The sequence below is a fragment of the Pseudorasbora parva genome, chromosome 8 (assembly GCF_024679245.1).
Source record: "Pseudorasbora parva isolate DD20220531a chromosome 8, ASM2467924v1, whole genome shotgun sequence".
In the NCBI taxonomy this organism is placed as follows: Eukaryota; Metazoa; Chordata; class Actinopteri; order Cypriniformes; family Gobionidae; genus Pseudorasbora; species Pseudorasbora parva.
The window spans coordinates 29,276,919-29,300,671 of NC_090179.1; the positions used below are offsets into that span (position 1 = coordinate 29,276,919).

The 23,753-nt window shown below is 36.7% G+C and overlaps 1 protein-coding gene across 2 annotated transcripts in view; it reads left to right on the forward strand.

The window, feature by feature from the left end:
- usp32 (ubiquitin specific peptidase 32) overlaps positions 1-23,753 on the forward strand; it is a 67,638-nt gene that overhangs the window by 8,739 nt on the left and 35,146 nt on the right. For both annotated transcript variants that reach the window (XM_067450687.1, XM_067450688.1), the window contains exon 2: positions 14,385-14,512. In XM_067450687.1, coding sequence (XP_067306788.1) covers positions 14,385-14,512 — 128 coding nt within the window. The remainder of the gene's footprint in view (positions 1-14,384; positions 14,513-23,753) is intronic.

Here is a 23,753-nt window from a genome sequence, read left to right on the forward strand (position 1 = left end):
ATGGTTGGGAATATAAGAGGTAGCTAAGATTTCTTGGTATTTTAGACTATTGATGTTGCCTTCCACCCTGCAGATCTCTCGCACACCCCCATACTGGATGTAACCCCAGACCATGATTTTTCCGCAACCAAACTTCACTGTTTTCTGGGTGAATCTCGGATCCATTCTGGCTCCAGTAGGTCTCCTGCAATATTTGTGGCGACTGTGGTGTAATTCAACAGAAGATTCATCTGAAAAATCCACCTTCTGCCACTTTTCCTGCGTCCATCCTTTTAGCAGGCTGTGGGCCTTGGCAAATGCCACACGGTTTTTCAATTGTCTTTTGTTTAGTGCTGGCTTCTGGGCACTGATTCGACCATGGAGGCCATTTCGAGACAGAATCCGACAAACAATTCTGGTTGACACAGGGACTTCAGGTGACCAGGTCTCGTGGAGCTCTAATGCAGTGGAAAATGGGCTGGCCTTGGATTTTTCGAGCCAACAAACGGTCCTCTCGAGCAGTTGTCTTGTGGGGTCTGCCTGACCTGGGCTTGTCAAAAATGTCTCCAGTCTCTTCAAATCTTTTTTTTATCTTTAGGTCAATTTGTACACAAGCGACAAGACTTTTGTCAGGGACTGTATTATGGGCTATACTGAAATAATATCCAGGCTCCATTAATTTATTTATGTACAGTAGTTGCGAGAAAAAGTATGCCAACTGCTGCCACTTTTTTTTTTGTAAAAATGTTTGGACACCATTTATAATTTTCCATCCACTCCACAATTATGTGTCACTTTGTGTTGGGGTATCACAAAAAAATCCCAATAATATACTTTTGTTTGTGGTTGTAACGTGTCAAAATGTAGAATAGTTCAGTGGGTATGAATACTTTTGCAATGCACCGTTTTACCGATCATGCATAACATTATGACAATAGTAAATAACACTAATTATTTCTTTATCATGGCACAATTGGCACCTGTTAGAGGGTAGATTATATATTAGGTAGCAAGTGAACATTTTGACCTCAATGTATGTGTTAGAAGCAAGCGGCAACAAATACAACACAGACAAACCGCCACATTCTGTGTGTACAACGTCAACAGATGACAACAAGCAGTAATAATGGAAAACAAAATAATGCAAATACTTTACGTTGTATCTGCAATTTTATAATATAAATATTATTATATTATAGAATCAATACAGAAACATAGTATACACTAAAATGGCTTGGTGAAAACAGAGCTGTTTTTGACCAGGTAAAATTAGTACAACATATAAGTACAGTATTACAATACTGATGAGAATTTTTAATTAAAGTATATTACAAAGTTTTCATTTAGACACTAAAGAATCATTAACCTGTATAAAAATGGCAATATATGACCCCTTTAAAATCGGTATAGCCCCCAAAAACATCCTACCGGTGCATCTCTAATAAAAATACACGTACTTTATCAAAAAAAATTAATAGAAGAAGACCTGTTGTCTTTAATAATACTCCTACTTTGTCATTATTTAAAAGTTTAGGATTGGAGTCATCCATAATGTACTCATTCATTACTATGTAATTTGAAGGTCCAGTGCTCATCCTTAAAGGTTTTCAGTGGCTTTTCTCCTAGGGGTGGGCGATATCTCGATATTTAAAATATATCGAGATATTTTTTAAACTCGATATGGATTTTAACATATCGTATATATTGATATAATGTTTATATTGCATGCTGATTCCTCCACTTTGCTTGTTTAGCCTTATCTGTGTTGTGCTCTCGCGCCTCCCGCCTCTTGCTTTTGTTCCCCTTCCCCTCGCGTGTTGTCTCATTGAACGCGGTGGCGTCCGCAACCAGGTGAGGATTATTTATTAAGTTGACAAGCGCGCGCGTTATTCAATAATCAGTTAAGAGACCATGATTTTCCTTTTGACACAACTGCTTGCTAAAATTCATAAAGAAATATTAATGTTCATCATAGTTCAAAACGCAAGTTTCACCCACAGTCAGGTGATTGACACTATTGGTGCGAGACGCAGTCGCAATCATTTCAGTTTATGATTTGTTTCTAACTGATCGCATAGTTTTCGGTTAAAATGTCAAAATGATCGCATATTATTTGTTATTTTTATTTTGTCAGCTTTATCATGGGATTATGATGAATAGGTCTATTCATGTTTTAACCAAGAGGAAAATACGAGACATCCCGGGTGTCCTATGAGACACAGTGCTCTTCTGTAAGTTGTACTGTTGCCATCATATTATAGCCTACCTTCTGACATTCATATTTCGTTCTGTAACTGAAAAAAGCCTACATGATCCGCATCAGTCACGCTTTGGTAAAGAGCGCGCCATCTAGCCTACTGTTTGAATTTTGGTACAAATTTAACAGGAAGTGGTGTTATGACAATCAGTTTATTAATATCTGTCATTCCCCCATCTTTCTGCAAAATGCTTACTGTTTAAGTATAACAAAGGGTTATAATTCATCTTTTGAAAGCATGAAATGAATGAAAAGATGGCTATAGGCCTATTATTTATTTTATTTTACAGTTAAATTGTTATTTATGTTATCAGGGAGTTTTTTTGAATGTCACAAAATCACTTTTTTCCTTCATGAACTGACTACCTCTTTGCACTTCAATAAAAAAAAAGTTTGTTACATATTTGTTTTTGCTGTAGTTTTTGGCGGTTATTTTTCCTGTAAAGATATCGAGATATATATCGTATATTTTTTGCTCCATATCGCCCATCCCTATTTCCTCCATCATTAAATATTCAATATACTGTTCAGTTCAGTATTATAAAGGAGATTCAGTCCCAACCCTGTCGCCTGTAGCCCACTGTCAATGCTAAATGGGAAGCCCAGGCATTCCCCTGTCAGCTTGACTGAGAGAGGGTCCTCTGAGATTCTAGGCCATCGAATCCATCTGAGATAATTAAGTCTCGTCTTCAGGAATTCATGTTTATTTATGCTGCTTACCTATAAGGGTCAGGCATCTCATTTGCACTCAGGTCGTCCTTGGAGTCCTCTGCCTGGAATGTAAGGGTGCCACCACCGACAGACCAACACTGTAGCTTACTAGGAACTCAAAGTAGGTCATGTCATGTTTCTGGGTAGTAGTGCACCGAAATTAGTTTTACTGTAGGATACAGTGTATCCTGGAGGCTTCCATCAGTAACTCAGAGCTTTATGGATCTAGCTGTCTCTCCTCTGAGGGGAAGCACTCTGACTGGACGAGGAAAGGGGAAATCAAAGAGGCTGTGAATGCTTTAGCAGTCTGTTGCTGTGCTATTTCAAAGAGTCAACCCTGTCACTGAGTTCCCCAGAGCAAGGCGATATTTGCATTTCCTCATTTCTTTTTCATCACCTTAACATGAACGTCACAGAATGTGTTCCTTCGTGTTAGAAAAGGCTTGTGTATTTTTCTTCTTTTTGGATATACGTTTTTGGAGAAAAAAGAAAAGAAAAAAAGCCCACTAATGCAGTTAGGTAGATTGTAAAGCGTAGGCAGTGTTATTGGAAAATAATTGAGTAGGTATAGATTAAAGATTATGATGATCTTTCATCTATATATTTAATCTATTACTTTCCCTCACTGTATGTACTGTGGCTCATAAAAAGTAGATCTTTAACTAGTCCTTGTTGTGACCTGATTTGTACTCCAATCATTGCTTTTCCATTTCCAAAAATAAGTATTTTAGAGTTCTTTTTACTTATTTTATTTTATTCTTTTATTCTTTTACTTATAATAATTATTCAGGAATCTTAGTTAACTGATTCCAATGTTTCATCTCCTTCATACATATTTGAATAGCCGCACTGTTGTGCTATCACTCAGTCTCCCTTGGGAAACTGTCTTATGGTTTGCAGATATTAATTTGGCACCTTTTGTAGAGCCTTTAGAATAGGCTTAATTGTCTTCTCAAAAACTGGTCAGGAGTTCTTCCTACACATGCGCAGAAAATGTCTCCAGCATTTATGTTGGGATGTTGTTCACCTCATCTGATGCTTTTCTCTCAGAGAACATTATGAATAATTATGCTTCCTCCAGGTCTATTAAAATGCCTAAGCATCTACTGACCTGTCAACTTTGAAACATCTCAGATGCAGTGGCCTACTTTATGGCCATGTCTTTGCATTCTGTATCGGGTCAAGAGAGAACCTCATTGACTTACCTCACCTTTCCCCCAGCATAGTGTCTTTGTCTATAGATTGTGATCTGGGAGAATGAATGGCATTTGGAAATTAAAGGTTTTCTTTCTGCTTTGTAAAAAAAAGTCAACCTTTCTTTAGTCCTGAGGAATTTTTATGATCCTCAGAGCTCTAAAACTGTTTTCTCAGGCAGTCCCTATGGTTCACCCTCTGTCAAGTCCAGGAATATCCACAGTCTGTTTCCTGTAGTTATAGCTTCACAACACAGTATACCCATTTCTTCCTGGTATTATAAAGACTGTGGCTTGCCTATTGAGAAAATGTGCTGTGCTTAGTGGCAGAGCCATATATTGGTATGGCTGAACTCGGCTGATATTTGGTTATATTGAGCCCTAAAACAAGTCTATGGGAAATTTGGAAATGTGGTGGAAAAAATGGCAACAGTTTGGGTGCAGGGTGTCTTTTTTTTTTTTCTTAATTTTTTTTTTTCCTTTCTTTTTTTTTTTTTTTTTTTTTTTTTAATCACCTTTTTATTAACCTTCACTTCATTTTAAAAGGTCCTGCAGTATATCACATCACAACGCACAACATGTCAACTTTCCAAAAGTATTTGATGTCAACTACACTTGGATGTAAACAATGCTTCTTTCCATTGACTCATTGGAAGAACCTGTTTAAGTTTGGTGTTTTGGGGGGGAATGGTGGAATGGTGAGGCACAGGAATGGTGCCTCTTTCTGTGATTGGTTTTATCCTCATTATTTGCCTTTAGTAATTTTATGGAAGAAGGATTCTAAGATAGACAATTGTTCTATCCCAGAGATGAAAGTGCTTTTTTTAAACTTCCTTTCAGAAACCAAATATTGTCTGTATGAATTGCGATTTGCTGCCATATGCATCTCTCTAGATTCTTGATACAGCTCACGGGACACGTGCAGTGTTCTAACTCAAAGTCTCACTTTTGTGCTGAAAATGTTTTTTAACAATATTCTGTCTGAGGCTTTTGTGTCATGACTTTCAGCATCACTAAAGTCACATACAAAATGCCCTCTGTGAACTTCTTGGATTGGGATTTTTTATTATTATTTGTGTGTGTGTGTGTGTGTGTGTGTGTGTGTGTGTGTGTGTGTGTGTGTGTGTGTGTGTGTGTGTGTGTGTGTGTGTGTGTGTGTGTGTGTGTGTGTGTGTGTGTGTGTAAGTTTGTGGCAATGTGCATATACTGTTGGAAAAAAAATTATATATATATATTGAAGTTGTAAATAAAACAAATATTATTGGAGCATGTTTAATATTTTGAAGAGAATAACATTTTGGTTTGTTTAATTCAGTGCTATTTCCCATTCTTTGTAATTATTTGGGAAATTTACTAGCAGTTCCTGACTAAAAATTGTTTCTACACCCATTTTTTTCAGTAGCCTATATCTCTTTTCTGTGGTGGCATAATCTTAAGCTGATGATACACAGGGCCACTTTTTGCTTTTTGATCAATGTTGCCAGTCAATGTTGCTGAAAGATGTTGCTTGGGCACTTTGCCATTGAGAATGGGCAACACATTTCTATCTGGATATCCAAAGAGAAATGTGTTGCCCATTCCCAATGGGGACAAAACCCCACAGAAACATCTTTCAGCAGCTTTGCTCAAAAAGTTGCCCTGTGTATCATCAGCTTTATAATTCAAAAGATCTAAAACAAGAAGAATCCAATCTCCTAATTTTCAGCACGTTGTGATGATGTAATCCGATTTATGAACAAAGGGCTCTTTATGAACCAATTATTTTTAGTGAATCAGTGCAACTAGTGTAGTCTAATTTATGAACAAGTGACTCTTATTATGTTCCAGTTCTTTTAATATTCTTTTAATGAAAAAAGCTAAAAAGTTTACAAATCCTTCACTGAATGAAATCTCTGAATCAGTCAGATTTGGTTATTGAATCAACATCTGACATACTTTCAGTGGAAATTAAACACATTTTGTGTACTTAAGGTTTGTAAATTTAAATTTGGTACTGTTTGCTAATATGACATGTTCTTCATATGTCATCTGCAACACATTTGTTATAGTAAACAATATTTTAATTAAAAATGTGATTCTTTAGGACAAAAAGGGAAAGAAAACATCAGCGGCCGTATTGTGACAACACCATAATGCTCAAAAATGGCTCCACTCGGCCTCCTTCAATGATATGCTGACAATGGTTATTGCAGTGGAGTGGCATTTGTTGCATGCTTTTATTGTGCGTGTACAATGTGTCCCATAATTCCAAGCATTCTTAAAGGGATAGTTCACCCTAAAATGAAAATTTGTTGTTAACGTATGTACTCATCCTCAGGCCATCCAAAATGAAAGTGTCTTTTTTTCTGCAGTAGAACAGTAAAGAAGATTTTTAGCTGAAAACGTGGTCCTTGGGGATTTCTTATAATGCAAGTCAGCAGCTACCATCAGTTCGGGAGTTAAAAAACATATGCAGGCAAAACAAAATTAAATAGCATTTTGCAAACTTATTTCTTGCTGGGACAAGTACATTTTGTGAGAGGTGAATATGAGAGGTGATATGAAAAACATAAAATGGAAAATGAAACTAAGGTGGAACGAAACCATGCTTCCATACAAGCGCAGCGCATTTGTCAGCTCGGATCAATATTGTGCAGCCCAAGCTGGGAACAGGTTTACTCCACACAGATCTGGTGAGAAAGCGTTTGAATTGGCCACAGCATTAAAGGGATATTTCACTTTAAAATGAAAATTCTGTCATCTTTTACTCACCCTCAAGTTGTTTCAAACCTGTATAAATTTCTTTCTTCAGCTGAACACAAGGGGAGATATTTTGAAGAATGTCAGTAACCAAAGTTAACTGGAGCCATTGACTTCCATTGTATCTTTTCCCCTTACTATGGAAGTCTATGACTCCAGTTAACTGTTTGGTAACTGACATTCTTCAAAATATCTTCCCTTGTGTTCAGCTGAAGAAAAAAAGTTATAGAGGTTTGAAACAACTTGAGGCTGAGTAAAGGATGACAGAATTTTCATTTTAAAGTGAACTATCCCTTTAATAACATCACTGTAAAATCTATGAGAAGTATTCAGATTCGGCGCAGAAATCCCTGTTTACTATTTATAGATATCAGACCAAATATCATGCCATAAACAAACAAGTTGTATAAGCATTTCAGTCCACAAATCACTAACATTCAACATGGATTTAAAGTAGTAACACTAACTGTAACCGTGGTATTATGGCAGAAATAGTCACAGTTTTTACATTATTCATTTCAGGGTTCGTACATCCCTTTTGAGAGTGAAATTCAAGCACTTTTCAGGGACTTTCAGTTGATTACTATTTCCAGCACTTAAACGTGCAGTATGCAACTTTTGGCCACTAGGGGTCACTCATTCAAAATAATAACAACTGACGTACTTTGATGACGTCGGGAAAGTGCGTGGGCTCATGGGAGTTGTTGTCATTATTGCCACTGTCAACCAGCGAATCTGGCATCTCCAGCAGAAAACATGTTCACTGACAAGGTAATTGATTGTTATATTACATCTCTATTATTGTTAAGTTTAGTTTCGGCTTTTCACTTTATGTAATGTCAATCTAATGAAATAGCAGCAAGCTACCGTTACTTAACAAACTTATCAGTAACGTTAGCTAATGTGTGAGACAGAATGTTGTGCGGGCGGTCGCTATGTCAACATACCTATAAGTTGGTAGGCTATGTTGACATATTAACCGCGCATCATAATTTGAGTTACTCAAATTATAGATATATTGACATGGCATCCGCGATTGTCGAACATTCTGTATATCAACTGTTCAATAAGGAAATAAATTTCAATTTAGTTTATCATTACCAACATAAAACATAGTAAATGAGAGAACCAGCACCAGCAGTACGTTGTTCATTGGAACACGCGCTGTGTCGCTCCCCACGTTCATCAATCATTCTAATAAACATTTATTTTGGAACTCAGAGATATATGAATAAGTAAAAATAAAAATTTACTTTGCACATAAGGCAGTTTTTAGAACAACTTTTTAATAACAATGATTTCTACTCTACAGGGAGTGCAGAATTATTAAGTTGTATTTTTGAGTATCAATTTTATTATTGAACAACAACCATGTTCTCAATGAACACAAAAAACTCATTAATATCAAAGCTGAATATTTTTGGAAGTTTTAGTTTTTAGTTTTAGCTATTTTAGGGGGATATCTGTGTGTGCAGGTGACTATTACTGTGCATAATTATTAGGCAACTTAACAAAAAACAAATTTATACCCATTTCAATTATTTATTTTTACCAGTGAAACCAATATAACATCTCAACATTCACAAATATACATTTCTGACATTCAAAAACCAAACAAAAACAAATCAGTGACCAATATAGCCACCTTTCTTTGCAAGGACACTCAAAAGCCTCCCATCCATGGATTCTGTCAGTGTTTTGATCTGTTCACCATCAACATTGCGTGCAGCAGCAACCACAGCCTCCCATACACTGTTCAGAGAGGTGTACTGTTTTCCCTCCTTGTAAATCGCACATTTGATGATGGACCACAGGTTCTCAATGGGGTTCAGATCAGGTGAACAAGGAGGCCATATCATTAGATTTTCTTCTTTTATACCCTTTCTTGCCAGCCACGCTGTGGAGTACTTGGACGCGTGTGATGGAGCATTGTCCTGCATGAAAATCATGTTTTTCTTGAAGGATGCAGACTTCTTCCTGTACCACTGCTTGAAGAAGGTGTCTTCCAGAAACTGGCAGTAGGACTGGGAGTTGAGCTTGACTCCATCCTCAACCTGAAAAGGCCTCACAAGCTCATCTTTGATGATACCAGCCCAAACCAGTACTCCACCTCCACCTTGCTGGCATCTGAGTTGGACTGGAGCTCTCTGCCCTTTACCAATCCAGCCACGGGCCCATCCATCTGGCCCATCAAGACTCACTCTCATTTCATCAGTCCATAAAACCTTAGAAAAATCAGTCTTTAGATATTTCTTGGCCCAGTCTTGACGTTTCAGCTTGTGTGTCTTGTTCAGTGGTGGTCGACTTTCCGCCTTTCTTACCTTGGCCATGTCTCTGAGTATTGCACACCTTGTGCTTTTGGGCACTCCAGTGATGTTGCAGCTCTGAAATATGGCCAAACTGGTGGCATCTTGGCAGCTGCACGCTTGACTTTTCACGGGCAGTTGTTTTGCATCTGGTTTTTCCACACGCTTCTTGCGACCCTGTTGACTATTTTGAATGAAACACTTGATTGTTCGATGATCACGCTTCAGAAGCTTGGCTATTTTAAGACTGCTGCATCCCTCTGCAATATATCTCACTATTTTTGACTTTTCTGAGCCTGTCAAGTCCTTCTTTTGACCCATTTTGCCAAAGGAAAGGAAGTTGCCTAATAATTATGCACACCTGATATAGGGTGTTGATGTCATTAGACCACACCCCTTCTCATTACAGAGATGCACATCACCTAATATGCTTAATTGGTAGTAGGCTTTCCAGCCTATACAGCTTGGAGTAAGACAACATGCATAACGAGGATGATGTGGTCAAAATACTCATTTGCCTAATAATTCTGCACTCCCTGTAGTTTGTTGGTGAAATGTAAATATTTAAATGACAATAAACTGTAATAACTTGTTTTCATGACAGATAGATTTTATGTCCCGTTTTTGAAGCCTTGATTGTGATTGTGATTATAGTGTGCAATATAACATGAGTTCATGTTTCGCGTGTAAAAAAAACAAAAATTTTCACACAATTTATTTATCTGTACAGCGCTGTTTCCTCTGTCCTAAAAACGGCCTGATGATTTCCTTGTTCTATGAAGTCCCTCCTTCAAAAATACGTAACGAGTTCTGATTGGGCCAGCGCTTCCCGTGTTGTGATTGGACAGCAGCTTAGCGCACTTTGCCTGGAAAGGTCCCGCCTCTTAACATAACGGGGAGATGCAAGCGCTGAATGCGAGCTCTTCTCCACGTGGGAGAGCAACAAGACCACACCCCCTATCTTGCGTGTTCTTGTGGGCGGAGGGTTAGTCAACAAACGGTTCTAGTGACGTCATTCATGAAGGAAGTGCAGGAGTGTAGTCCAAACCGGCCGTTCGCTGTAGGCTTTGAAAGGGAACTTCTGTTAAATAAAATATCTCGCTTGGCATTGAACTTTGAGCTTTATAATTTTACAGGTATTATTTATGCTCTAACAGCAACATTACACACTAACTAAAGTTTGAAAGATGGGATCACGAAGAACAGGACCTTTAAATAATATAGTACAAATATAATTAATTTGTATTACAATATATATAATTAGCAAAATGCTCTTCTTGAGTTTTTTTTCTAGCTAACTAATGTTTATTAACATTGAATAGCTTTCTTCAGTTAAACGTAACGTTATCTGACCATTATAGCCTACAAGCTTTTTTTTTATTGTTATCTTTTCCCATTTGTTGAACACTAGTTAAGCAATTATATGTGACGGGATTAATTTTGGTAAGCTGTACTGTATCTTTCCTTCTGATGTCCACCCATGATTATTTTGTGCTGTAACTATAAGATTTCTTTTTTCTTTTTCGTAACTATAAGAAGTTTCTTTGTGGCTGAAAAACTCATGCCTCACTCTAAATTTAGATAAGACTGTTTCTATGTTTTTCACAAATCATTTTAAAATACAAATTTACCCTAATATTTTAATTGATGGACAAATCATTTCAAATCAAGAACAGGTAAAATATTTAGGTGTCATATTGGAACAAAATTTAGGCTTTAAAACTCATATAAAACAACAATATAACAAATACAATAAAATGTAATATTGCACAGTTCAGATACATTCGAAATTCCTTTACAATCGAGGCCTCAGGGGCCTATCTAAATGCCATGATTGTTCCTCATTTTCGATATTGTATGACAAGTTGGTCACAGGCTACAAAAACTGCCCTCAAGCCACTTGAGTCATTATATAAAAGCGCTCTAAAGATTCACAATAAGAAAAGCAGACGATTCCATCACTGTCATATTCTTGTAAAATACCAGTTTCTCAGCTTTGAAAATCTGATAATTCACACCAATCTGTGTTTGATGTATAAGATACTTCATGACAACACTGCTCCTCCACTAAAATAATTCATATCTTTGGGCTCTGAAATAACAGCTCGAGCCACAAGATCTACAGTGTGAGGTGAATGCAGGATCCCGAAACGCAGGACAGTATTTGGAAACTGCTTTTTCTTGTGTGTCCGCTCGTCAGGGGAATATGTTGCCTACAGAGCTAAAAAATAAAGCACAAATTTGTACACCTTCACACGCCAAGCAAAGAAATGGCTTTTATCAAATCAAATTTGTCCCCACATGTAACCAGATATGTGTATGTGTGTAAGTGTGTGTTCTAAGGTGTGAACATGAACTTTTGTACAATTTTTTATTTTTTATTTTTTGGCAAGTGTAAATCTTATTACTCATGTATGTTTATATAATGTAGCTTAACATCAGCCTGCCCAGGGACTAAGGGTGAAAATTAGCTTTTGAGCTAAAACCAGGTACTATGCATCTCTCCCTTTGAGGTTAATGTTTATTGTACGCTGTCCCTGTTTCAAAAAAAAAAAGATTATCGGTTCACGTGCGCTTGATCCATGCTGCTGCTTCAACTTAGGCACTTCAGCGAGGGATCTGTCAAGCTGTATCAAACAACATTTATTGTTTGAATTTGTAATAAAATTGACAGAATTTTAAATTTGAGACTTAGCCTTATATTAAAAGTAACAAAGCACAAAGCCTTTTATGATCTATTGGATGTCAGGTGTGCTATAAATGTTTTGTGAAGTTTTAGTCACACATCAACAGAAAACATCAGCACAGACTAAAAGATTTTAGATTTAAGAAACTATATCATTGCCGCTTAAAAACGAGAAATTAACATTGTCAATTCAGAGCTAGTCCATTTCATTCTGATTTTGGAAATTGCTGTTTTGGCCCAAAATGTAGGTGCATTGCTATTTTCTAGGGGTCCACCGATCCGATACTAGGATCGGATATCGGCCGCGATACTGACGACAAAGCTGGATCGGGGATCGGAAAAATTATCAGATCCACAGGCCGATCCAGGTGTTGTTGTTTTTTTTGTTTTTTTTTTGTCACAGCAGAACCTACGTCATTCGTCAGCTTCATCAGCTTGTCGCCTGCTCGAAGCAACATGAAGCGTCGGATGTGTAGATATTTTATGCTTGCCACGCCAACTAGTTTGTCTGTCGGCAACCAATTTTATCCAGAAGCACCATGTTAAGGAGCACCATGTTTAGTTTCCTATATTTTTCAACATTTATTTTGTTTATTCAAAAATACAAATCTCATAACATTAGTTAATGCAGTAGTAATTTTTCTGGGTAAATAGTTTAATTTGCTTGGTAATATCCCTATAGTGTATTATTTTCATTTAATGTAATGTAAAGGGGAAAATGCCCTTTATAAAGGTAAAATAACACAAATATGCAGATTTAAAATATGTCAAAGCCGTCAGAACACTGAGAATAATGCTTCAGAATGAGTTATATTTACAACACAAACACACGAATCTAGCTTTTTTCCAGACAAGCACATTTTTTACTCTGACAAGTGAATGACCGATTTACTTAACCGAAGGAGAAGCACATGAGCATGCTTAATGTCGAGCCCTAAATTATATTTTAGATTTGAATGCACAATTGTTATATAACACATTTATAAGAATTCTTTTTTTTTACATGTTTACAATGTTTAGTAACTGTCAGATTACTATTGTATGTTTGACCAATACACTTTATTTATTTAAAGAAGTTTGATTACATTCTGTTTTAGATTTGAATGCACAAATGTTTTTTAAAGCTGCTGTCCGTAACTTTTTTTGTGTTCAAGATGTACAAAAATGATATAATGAGAATGTACAACATGAATCCTTTTTCCAAACCGTGTTTTTGTCTTACCCTGAATCATTATGGTACACTTAAAATAAGTATTTATATTGGGACTATTTGAGGCCAGACTGGTAGGTACCGCTGCGGAGGAGCACAGATCCCTGTGTGTTCCGCCATAGAGAGAGAAGTAGCTCCGGCTGCAATGTTCTTCCGCAAGACGCTAGTTCTGTTTATTAACCACTAGAGTGCAAAAAGTTACACACTGCAGCTTTAAATAAATAAGAATTCAACACTTTGCATACATCTGTTATTTTGTCTTATTATCTTTATTTAGTAAAGTCTGGTGCCTTTAGTCTCTTCAAGAAAGGTATAAGGTGGAAGGTATACAGTTTATTATTAATTTAACAATAGTATCGGATCGGTATCGGGTATCGACAGATACACAAAGCCCAGGCATCGGTATCTGTATCGGTACTGAAAAAGACGAATTGTCCATTGTACATTGTGTTTTTTCACAAAAGCATTTCTGGAAATATCACATTTGCAGAGAGCATCATGTCTTGGCCCTTTGCTCTTGGTCTTGACCTGTAATGGATGGGTCAGAGGGGACAGTGCTGTGTTTTTTTATGAGCAGGTCTGTGATGTATTGTGCTAGGCAGTACAAGGCTATGAGTGGAGAGAAGCAGCACTGGCCTCCTGTAAGTGTCTGGGTTAAATACAGGCTGCAGAGGCGGTGATGTTTTAAAAGGGATGAGTGTGTGTGTACGTGTGAGATGAAAGAGCGCTTGCTGTAGTCCCTCTCTGCCATCATAACTCAACATGCTCTGAGCTAGATGTGAGAAATGTGCAAAGATGGCAATGACTTTGTCTTAAGAAGTTTGCTCTGCAGTCAGAGCTACCTCTCTCAGGCCTAAGGCCCTGTTTGCACCTAACACACATTTTCTGCATAAAAAACTGCATAAGAAGTTTAATGGAAAGATTAAAAGCTAGACGCCAATTTTGAAATATAGTGTTTGAAGTTGTGTTAAAGGATGATAAAAAGCCTTATGCTCACAAGATTTTTGAATGGGGTGTCATGCGTTATGCCTTGTTTTTTATCCCTCCACTTTCTGTTTATTACATTTTTAAATTATACTCTTTCATATTTTTAATAGTAAGTTACAACAATATACACTGCCTTTTTCAAAAGTTTGGGGTTAGTAAATAAAAATTATTTAAAAAAATGAATACTTATTTTGAAAGGATGCATTCCAATATCTTGTGTGTTTAGTGTAAAACTAATACATTTTTGAAGTAATTTTGATTAATAAACACCTCACATCCTGTACAGCTATTTGACGACTCTCTACTGTGTTTACAGTTACTGATGTGGAGCTCAAGCGTCTGCGAGATGCCTTCAAGAGGACCAGTGGTTTGTCTGTCTATATGGCCCAGCAATGCTTCTATAGGGAAGTACTGGGTGATGGAGTGCCACCAAAAGTTGCAGAGGTGGGTCAAGCTTTAATACATGGTCTGTCTAGCCAGTGCTGTCTCTTCATGTTTTAACTGTCTTGTTTTTGACTGATCTGTTTCCTGGTTGATTTATGGCAGGCTACAAGTAGTAAATATTAATTTGACAGTCTATTTACTTTACCTTGAATTTAATTTAGATTGTTTTTTTTATACTTTGTTCTTAGACTACATACATCCACACACACAAAAAAAAACTGTGATAAATGATACATGATAGACACAAAATCTTAGATAAACTTAGTTTCAGCATGTAGTTCCCCACTGTTAAATTGGTGCTTTTTTGCTGCTGTTTGACTTGTTCGTGTGTAGTTCTGTTTTGGTTTGCTGATGCTCCAAATACCTACAGTCATGTGGTTACCAATTGTAACCCAGAGAAGCAATAACTGAAAGGCTGGGACTTTATGGTAAAACACCCTCACACATCATCATCTGACATTTAAACACTTCCTCATGACCTGACCGCTGTAACCAGTTCATGTGGCCCTCTACCTGTCTCCTGTATCTGTGCAGTCTGATCTCTGAGAGATGAATCATACAGAGATCCCCTGTATTTCAGCAGAAACCTTTCTGGTCCATGATTCTACTTGTTGTCATAGGAACTAGTATTTGCATGCCAGCATGGCTAGTTATTTCCGGCTTGTTTTCGTGGTGGCTCTTGGCCAGTTTTATTGTAAATAATGTATTGGATCAGTGCTCTTAAGATCGCTTTATGAAGGGGGCACACCTCTTTGAAGTTTTAGTGTCAATTAAAAGAATTCCTTAAAACCGATAAAGGCCTTTAACAGGACTTGACTCTGAAGTCATTAATCTTTCTTCGGGTATTGTTATGAACTTTTCAGTCATGGCTGCAAGCCAATGAAATTCTTTCAGCTGTATACTGCCACTCATCCAAAATTGCGTAGTTGGGTTTATTTTTAGCTCTTTTCCCACAAGCTTGCACTGCTACTGATTCTGAGTTTTGCCAAGAGTGTTGTTGCTTTTATTGAGTGGCTCAGTCTTAAATTATTCTTTCTAGCACTCTACACATTCACATGTCACATAGCACTCTGTGCTGGACTGGTTAACAGATCATTTGCTGGAGTTTTGCAAGTTGCATAAACAGCCATTTTGTTCTGTGTCTTAACTAGTATGACCAACTAGCAGTTATTAAGGGGTAATCAGTCTTTTCATTATCAAATTAGACCAATCTATGTTTTATGTAACTGGCAAAAATATTATATATATATATATATATATATATATATATATATATATATATATATATATATATATATATATATATATATATAATACACATACATACATACATACATACATACATACACTCACCTAAGGATTATTAGGAACACCATACTAATACTGTGTTTGACCCCCTTTCACCTTCATAATGACTGACCTTACTTCTATATGGCATTGATTCAACAAGGTGCTGAAAGCATTCTTTAGAAATGTTGGCCCCATATTGATAGGATAGCATATATATATATATATATATATATATATATATATATATATATATATATATATATATATATATATATATATATAGGCCATTCTACAGAATTGGTGCAAAGTCAGAGGTGGAAACATCTTGAAAATTTTTTATTTTTTTCCCACAAATTTTGCAAAAAGTTTGCAAATTGTATAATATGCAAGGTACACATTTATAGTAATTGTGCAGTTAATTCTCATACTGTATTTTCAGAAAATGCTGAAATATTTTCATTCTCCCCAAATTTGTCACTACCAAAACACAATAATATATCATTTATTAAGAAGGCTTATAATGACCTATTACAATTTTTTTGCATCTACCTACTAAAAATATTTTTTTTCTATTTTAAAAAAATATGTTTACAGGTTAAATCAATAATAATTACAATTTTAATAATATTTAAAGTGTAATTTATGAGATTTGTTGAATTTTGAATCCAATCTTTTTATGTAGAAAGCATAACGTTTATCATACTGATACTAAACATAAGGATTCATTAGTTCACATATGCATTAAACCAAACACTGTCATAACATATTATTTGATAATTCAATATACATTATTTTGGACAAAACATCCCACGTTTCGGTTGTGACTGCTCATTTTCGGTAGTGACAGTACTGTTTTGGTAGTGACCACAATACTTAAATTGTCATAGCTTATTCAGACTGTCAACATTTTATGTTAATACAAATAACTAACTATGTTGCACATATGCAGTCAGCACATATAGCAGACACATCTGACAGTAAATATCTGATAAGAACACCTAGAGCTATTCTATACTTTGGGTCTTGAGGTGCAAGTGAGACGAGGTATGCATAGATGTTCTACCTAAAAACGTCTTACAATGTAGATTGTTTCAGAATCACTGTTTTATTTTTACAAAATGTCCATTGCAATAGACATCAGAATTATTTAAGTGTACAAAATGGTCTCACTTAAAAATGACATAAAATGGATTCCATTTATAGCCTAAAATTACAGTAAATTAAGGAACAAATATAACCTCCATTCCAATATTTCATGTTAATTTTGAAGTGAGTGTGTGAGTGAGTGAGTGAGTGTGTGTGAGTGAGTGAGTGTGAGTGAGTGAGTTAGTGAGTGAATGAGTGAGTGAGTGGGAGTGTGTGTTTGTGTGTGGGAGTGAGTGAGTGAGTGAGTGAGTGAGTGAGTGAGTGAGTGAGTGAGTGAGTGAGTGAGTGAGTGAGTGAGTGAGTGAGTGAGTGAGTGAGTGAGTGAGTGAGTGAGTGAGGTGTGTGGGAGTGAGTGAATGAATGAGTGAGTGAGTGGGAGTGTGTGTGAGTGAGTGAGTGAGTGAGTGAGTGAGTGAGTGAGTGAGTGAGTGAGTGAGTGAGTGAGTGAGTGAGTGAGTGAGTGAGTGAGTGAGTGAGTGAGTGAGTGAGTGAGTGAGTGAGTGTGTGTGTGGGAGTGAGTGAGTGAGTGAGTGTGTGTGTGTGGGAGTGAGTGAGTGAGTGTGTGTGTGTGTGTGGGAGTGAGTGAGTGAGTGTGTGTGTGAGTGAGTGAATGAATGAGTGAGTGAGTGGGAGTGTTTGTGAGTGAGTGAGTGAGTGAGTGAGTGAGTGAGTGAGTGAGTGAGTGAGTGAGTGAGTGAGTGAGTGAGTGAGTGAGTGAGTGAGTGAGTGTTTGTGTGAGTGATTGAGTGATTGTGTGTGTGTGGGGGGGGGAGTGAGTGAGTGTGTGTGAGTGTGTGAGTGAGTGTATGTGTGATTGAGTGAGTGAGTGAGTGAGTGTATGTGTGTGTGAGTGAGTGAGTGAGTCAAGTTAATTATATAAATTAACATTACTGACAACAACCTAACAACACTTCGCTATTATCATGGACTGCACCTTTAAGTAATTGTAATGTGATGAGGTTACAGAATTAAAACTTGCATACTAAACCACTGCTAAAACATACTACAATACTAATGATTTACATAACTGTACTAAAATGTAGTTTAATTATCAAAATAAAGGATTATTTGTTCCCTTTTGTCACTACCAAAACAATGATGTCACAACCGAAACTTCAAAATTTGTTTTGGTTGTGACTGTTTTGGTAGTGACAATTTTAGATAATTTTGAGCCTAGTTCGAAGATGCTAATCAGCACATGGTTAGCAATTACTGGTCAGAACAGTTGTACACATATAAAAACGAAATTTTATGGAATAACATCCAAAAAAGTGTTCTTAATCGCAGAAAAAATGTGTTTGGTAGTGACATTCCTTAAAGTTACACACAGATTTTCAGACTTTAAAACACAATTACATCAAAATGATGGGACAAATCTTTTCACCAAGTAGCATATGAGAGAGAGGGACACAGGAATATTTCCTGATCCCAAAAGTAGGGGTGTGGTTAAAATCAGTCTCAGCCATTGGACTAAAACATTCACTGTTTCGGTAGTGACATGAAAATAAGGGACACATTTTTTTACATACATTTTCATGATTTAAAAATAAAATATAAAATGTATATTTTTTTATACTTCATTTTTTTAAAACAATCAAAAAGATATGTTTAAAAACAAGAAAGAAAAAAATTACAAAAAATGTTTCAATATAATTTTCACAAGTTGAAATTTAGATGTTAGGGTTAGGGACAGCCACCTCCCAATTGAAAGTACCCTATAAATGATGATTTTATATATATAAAGCTTAGTGATATTTGAAATGTTATAGTGGGTTTCAATAGATAATTGAAGGATCTTAGTAAACATCTAAGATTTGAATAATTAAATGCTTTTAAAATGTGTTTTTTTGATGTAGGACAGCAGTTTGCACCAATTCTGTAGAATGGCCCATATATATAAAATATAAAATATAAATAAATAAATAAATAAATTTGCAGGTACCCGAAATATATATATCCTGCACAGGTTCGGGTACCTGCAAATTTAACTGAAATGGGTGAAAAGCATCCAACGGTGTCGGGTCGGACAAGGGGGAAACACGGGTTTAAAACAGTCACGTGCCAACATAAAAAATATATGCATATTTTTAGGAACACATCCACAAAAATATGTCTTGCCTTTATTTCAAGTTAATAAAATAATTTCAAAACAATATTAGGTTATTTGTGCTCGCGCCACCGCGTGCCCTCGCAGGATTCTCTCACTTTCAAAATATCACAAGGCTTCAAGCGGGTCGCACACCAGACACGAAGCTCACTGCCGGACACGCACATTATATGCGCGCAAGCTCAGTTTTGAATCCACTTCTGACAGAAGAGCTGCACGATGTGCGCATCTTGTAGCACAGGGTGAAATCAGTACATTGGCGCTAGGTGGCGCGGCAGGATTTTGAACAACTTCCTGAGTCACTGCGGACAGGCGGCGAATGCCGCTGCCGGTGTGCGTACACTCATTGAAAATAATGTGTTCGAATTTTAAAGACGTGGCGCGGTGCTGTAATTACTTTTGTATGACCTGGCAATAAATGGTGTAGGCCTATATAATGTTAAATGCTAAACTGATTTTATTTCGGGTGCGGGTCGGGTGTCGGTTCTATTTTAAGCTGGTCGGGTCGGGTGTGGATTTGAATTATTGCTCCATGTCAAAAAACGGGTCGGATGCGGTTTAACGCACCACGGGTACAGGCGGTTGCGGATTTACAAAATCGGACCCGTGCAGGATATGTAGCCTATACATATATAAGTTACGATTTGCATTCCTTTTTTTAATCAACACTTGAATGTGAGTAAGTTTCATTAAAACACTACATTTTTGAACAAAAAAAAGTGGTGAAAATCACGTTTTTGTGAAAGGCTGTATAGAGATCAAATTCAGAGCAATGACAAAGATGGAGTCCATCAACACCCCTAATGCTTGCACACTCGTCCTGGGTCCACATTTAGTCTCATCTTAATCTTGAGTACCTATAGAGTAGTATCTCCAAAGAGTCTTTAGTTGTATCACATTTAAATAAGGCTGACTGTATAACACTGACTGTACCGATTCTTTCCGAAATCAACCAGACTCGTGGAGGCGTACAGTGGGTTGAGTTAGAGTCACAAGCACAAATCCCTATGACACACACACAGCACAACATGGCATTATCCCTGGGTAACTTTCAGTTTACTATATATTTGTATTGTTTATATTATATGCACTTACGTGCGATAAAACAGACATTTGATGCAGTTTCACTCACCTCCTCTGGTTTTGACTTAAGTTTAACAACATAAGTCTGAATGCATAAAAAGACATTAGACCCCCCTTAACCCCCTGGACCCAAAGAATGTGTCCGCGCATTTGACTGTTGTTTTTCTCATGACATTTTAAAACAACTTAAAATACTATGTCATTTTTGGCCTCACAGACATGAACGATATATCTTTACAAGCTTAAAGTGTCTACTTTGTTTATGTACATTCAAAATAAAAACGAAATGTTGTGCTTTTTGGCTAAACAGAAAACAAACAAACAAACGATGCACATTCTCCTGTCTCTCTTTTATCTTGGAATGTCTACTTTTAAATGACTGCTAAATAAAGATACACGTACGAAATTAGGATATTTTATGCTCTATAATATTAAACACAGTGTGATATAAAAGTAGTTTTGCCAACTGTCCCGTATTAGCGAGACGTCCCGTACATTACTGTCCCATTTATTGACTTCTATACGCTGATGCACCATTCATATATGTTGCATCTTTTGCAAGCTCAAATTTGTTATTTTATGTAGATGCGTTCAAATAGAGGGACAAAATAGTTTTCAATCATCTTGCACTGTCCCTGTTTGCCATGAATGTCTCTTCTTCTTTTTTTGTCAGAAAAATGTCAAAGCATGTCAAACTTCTTTAGGGTCAAAAATTAGCCTTAGGGTCCAGAGGGTTAAAGAAAAAAATTCTTAGCAGTTTATGTAACCGTCCCTTCTATTCCGCTCTGTCTACCCATGCTTAAAAATTGATATCTTATTCACTTAATCTACATGCACCAACACATGCGTATAGATGGTAGGAAGTCAGTCCTTGTGTCCCGTGGGTGATTAATCTGCAGGCTGCAGGTGACATCTTGTGTTGCGTCCATCATTGGGAGGCACAGTCAGGAAGAATCCCAAGCTACCAGCTGCTCATTTCATCGATTTTGATAAGTGGACTGGTTCCCCTGAACTCAGCGCGCAGCCAGCCAACACCTCACGATGATCTTAAGCACCAGCCTCATTAAATCCCTCACAGCATCACACACTTACCCCCCTCTTTTCCTCCCACTTCCTGTCTGTGCACGTGTCAGCTTCTGGAATGCTCTAGTTGATCATTACCTCCACCTTCAGTCACTGAGTGTTTGTATTACATCAAAGGGCAATGATTACATGCTACGGAAGCATGCTACATTATTCATTATGAGAGCTGCTTTAAAAAAAAAAATGCCGTCTGTATTTTTGTATATTATATATCTCTACAATATAGACATACAACGAAGCTGTTCTGTGTGCCACAACTAATTTCCATAACGCTTAAACTCCCAGAAGATAGTCAGAAAACCACAGTCTGTGTAAGCGAACCATTTGAAATAGCCTTAATCTGTGAGTCAAATCCCATAGTTAATGCTGCTGAAAAAAGGTTGTATACATGCAATGTGCATTGATATGATCCCTGTACATTAAACTAAAGTGTTCAATTAATCAATGTTTGCAAATATGGACATATTTAATAAAGTTAGCTGAATCAATTAGCACTGCATGACCAGTAAGTACAAACTGAATATTATAAATAGAATTCAGAAACTTAGTTACCATATGTCAGCAATGTCAAGATGTTGATCATTACCACAAACACTGTTTGCACTTGTCTGTGTTTGAACGTGCTTCTTTGTGTATGGAAAGTATCTGTACACGTGACAGGTGGAAAAATCATAACAAAAGCTTGACATGTACTGGCAACTATATTGTCGCTCCAGATATGCACTTTTCAAACGAATGAATTTTTAAAATTGTGATATTAATGTGACGGTAATTTGAAAGTAGCCTTTGTAAAAATATAAAGCATTTAAGTGTCAGGGGGAAAAAATGTAAATGACTAGAATTTCCAATGTCGACTAGCAGCAGCAGCAGTATTGTTTAGTCAACTAGTCTTGTATATTTTGTTACACAGTTCGTCAAAAAAGAGCAACTGCATGCAGTAAACATATGACGTGCTGTCAGAGCAGACTACACAACAGGGTCGTCACAGTGACTTGTGTGTGTGTGTGTGTGTGTGTGTAAACCGTTCATAAGGTAGCAATGGGTTGACACATGCCAATATCCATCCAGCAAAATGACATAAAGCTTTACAAATTAAAACAATCAATTAAATGTGCCATATGTTAAAATGGAATCATTGTGCGGTAGACTGGAGGCGCCAGTTTTTTTATTGTATCTTTTATAAAAAAATTGAACAAAGATGCAAATTTCAAACAGTAGACAAATAGAATATTTAAAAAAAATGTATATATTTTTTTAGTTTTACATCTATTTAACAAGCATTTAGGTTGAAAATAATACAGTAATTGAAAAATAAAATGCTATTTGATAGAGATGGCTTTCTGTGTGTGGTCTGTCTGTCAGTCAGTGTGAGGGGATCTTTTTCATGACTTATTGCGATGGGAAAGACCGTTGTATCGATAAGCTCGGACGTTATCGGTTCTGCTGTCGGTACTTTTGAAAATGCACGTGACGAGAGAGAGAGAGAGAGAGAGAGAGAGAGAGAGAGAGAGAGAGAGAGAGAGAGAGCGCAAAACGACAGCCCACGGAGGACAGAACTAAACATTCAAATATAGCCTAGTTTCACTTTACACTAGATTGTGATAATGTGATTTTATTTTAGATTTTGGCTTCTTTGGCAAAGATTATAATTTTGATATTTATGTCTAGCGCAATTTAATTCCCTTTGCAGCGGTAGCCTACGCTGTCATTTCTCCATATAACTCAAACGTAATGACAGAATCAGCACTATCAGAGATTGTTGTAAAATACAGTCTAGCTACTGTTGGTAAATTGTGGGACGCATTTAATAATAAAAAGAGCGATTAAAAGCACAAAAATGTGTGCGAGATTGTTCCCAAGTCAGCGCGAGCTCCGAAACAGCCCACAACGAGACGAGCAAATTACACTTTCGGTTTCACACTCGCGTCTAAACGATCAAATGAACACACACATCTATGTCAAAATGACCGGCTTGGAGAGTCTCTTAAACACAGTTTGTGTCTAAAATGGACGTAGTTATTATGGATAGTCGGGAGAAAATGTAGTGCATCTGCCTATTATCAGTCGCCTATAGATCTGCACGTCTGTCTTAAAGAGGCAGCGGTGTAAATAAACATGCTGACGAATTATTGCCAATTAAACAACCAAATGCAAAGAGAAAATCACTCGCAGCTCTTGAATGAATAACTTCAGCTTTAATAAGCATTAATTTATCCTATCTATGATAAACTATGCAGTGTTATTTTACATTTGATTACCCTACTAGAATTCTTCCTGAAATTAAAGCACTGTGCAGGCCTATATAATGTGTATCTTTGTTAATTGTGTGTGTGTGTGTGTATATATATATATATATATATGTATATATATATATATATATATATATATATATATATATATATATATATATATATATATAAATCTCAAAAAGTACCGATAAGAATACCGTTAAAGTACCGGACCGATAAGCAGTATCGTTAAGAGTAGTAATACCGTTAAAACCTTAACGATACCCATCCCTACGCTTGACTC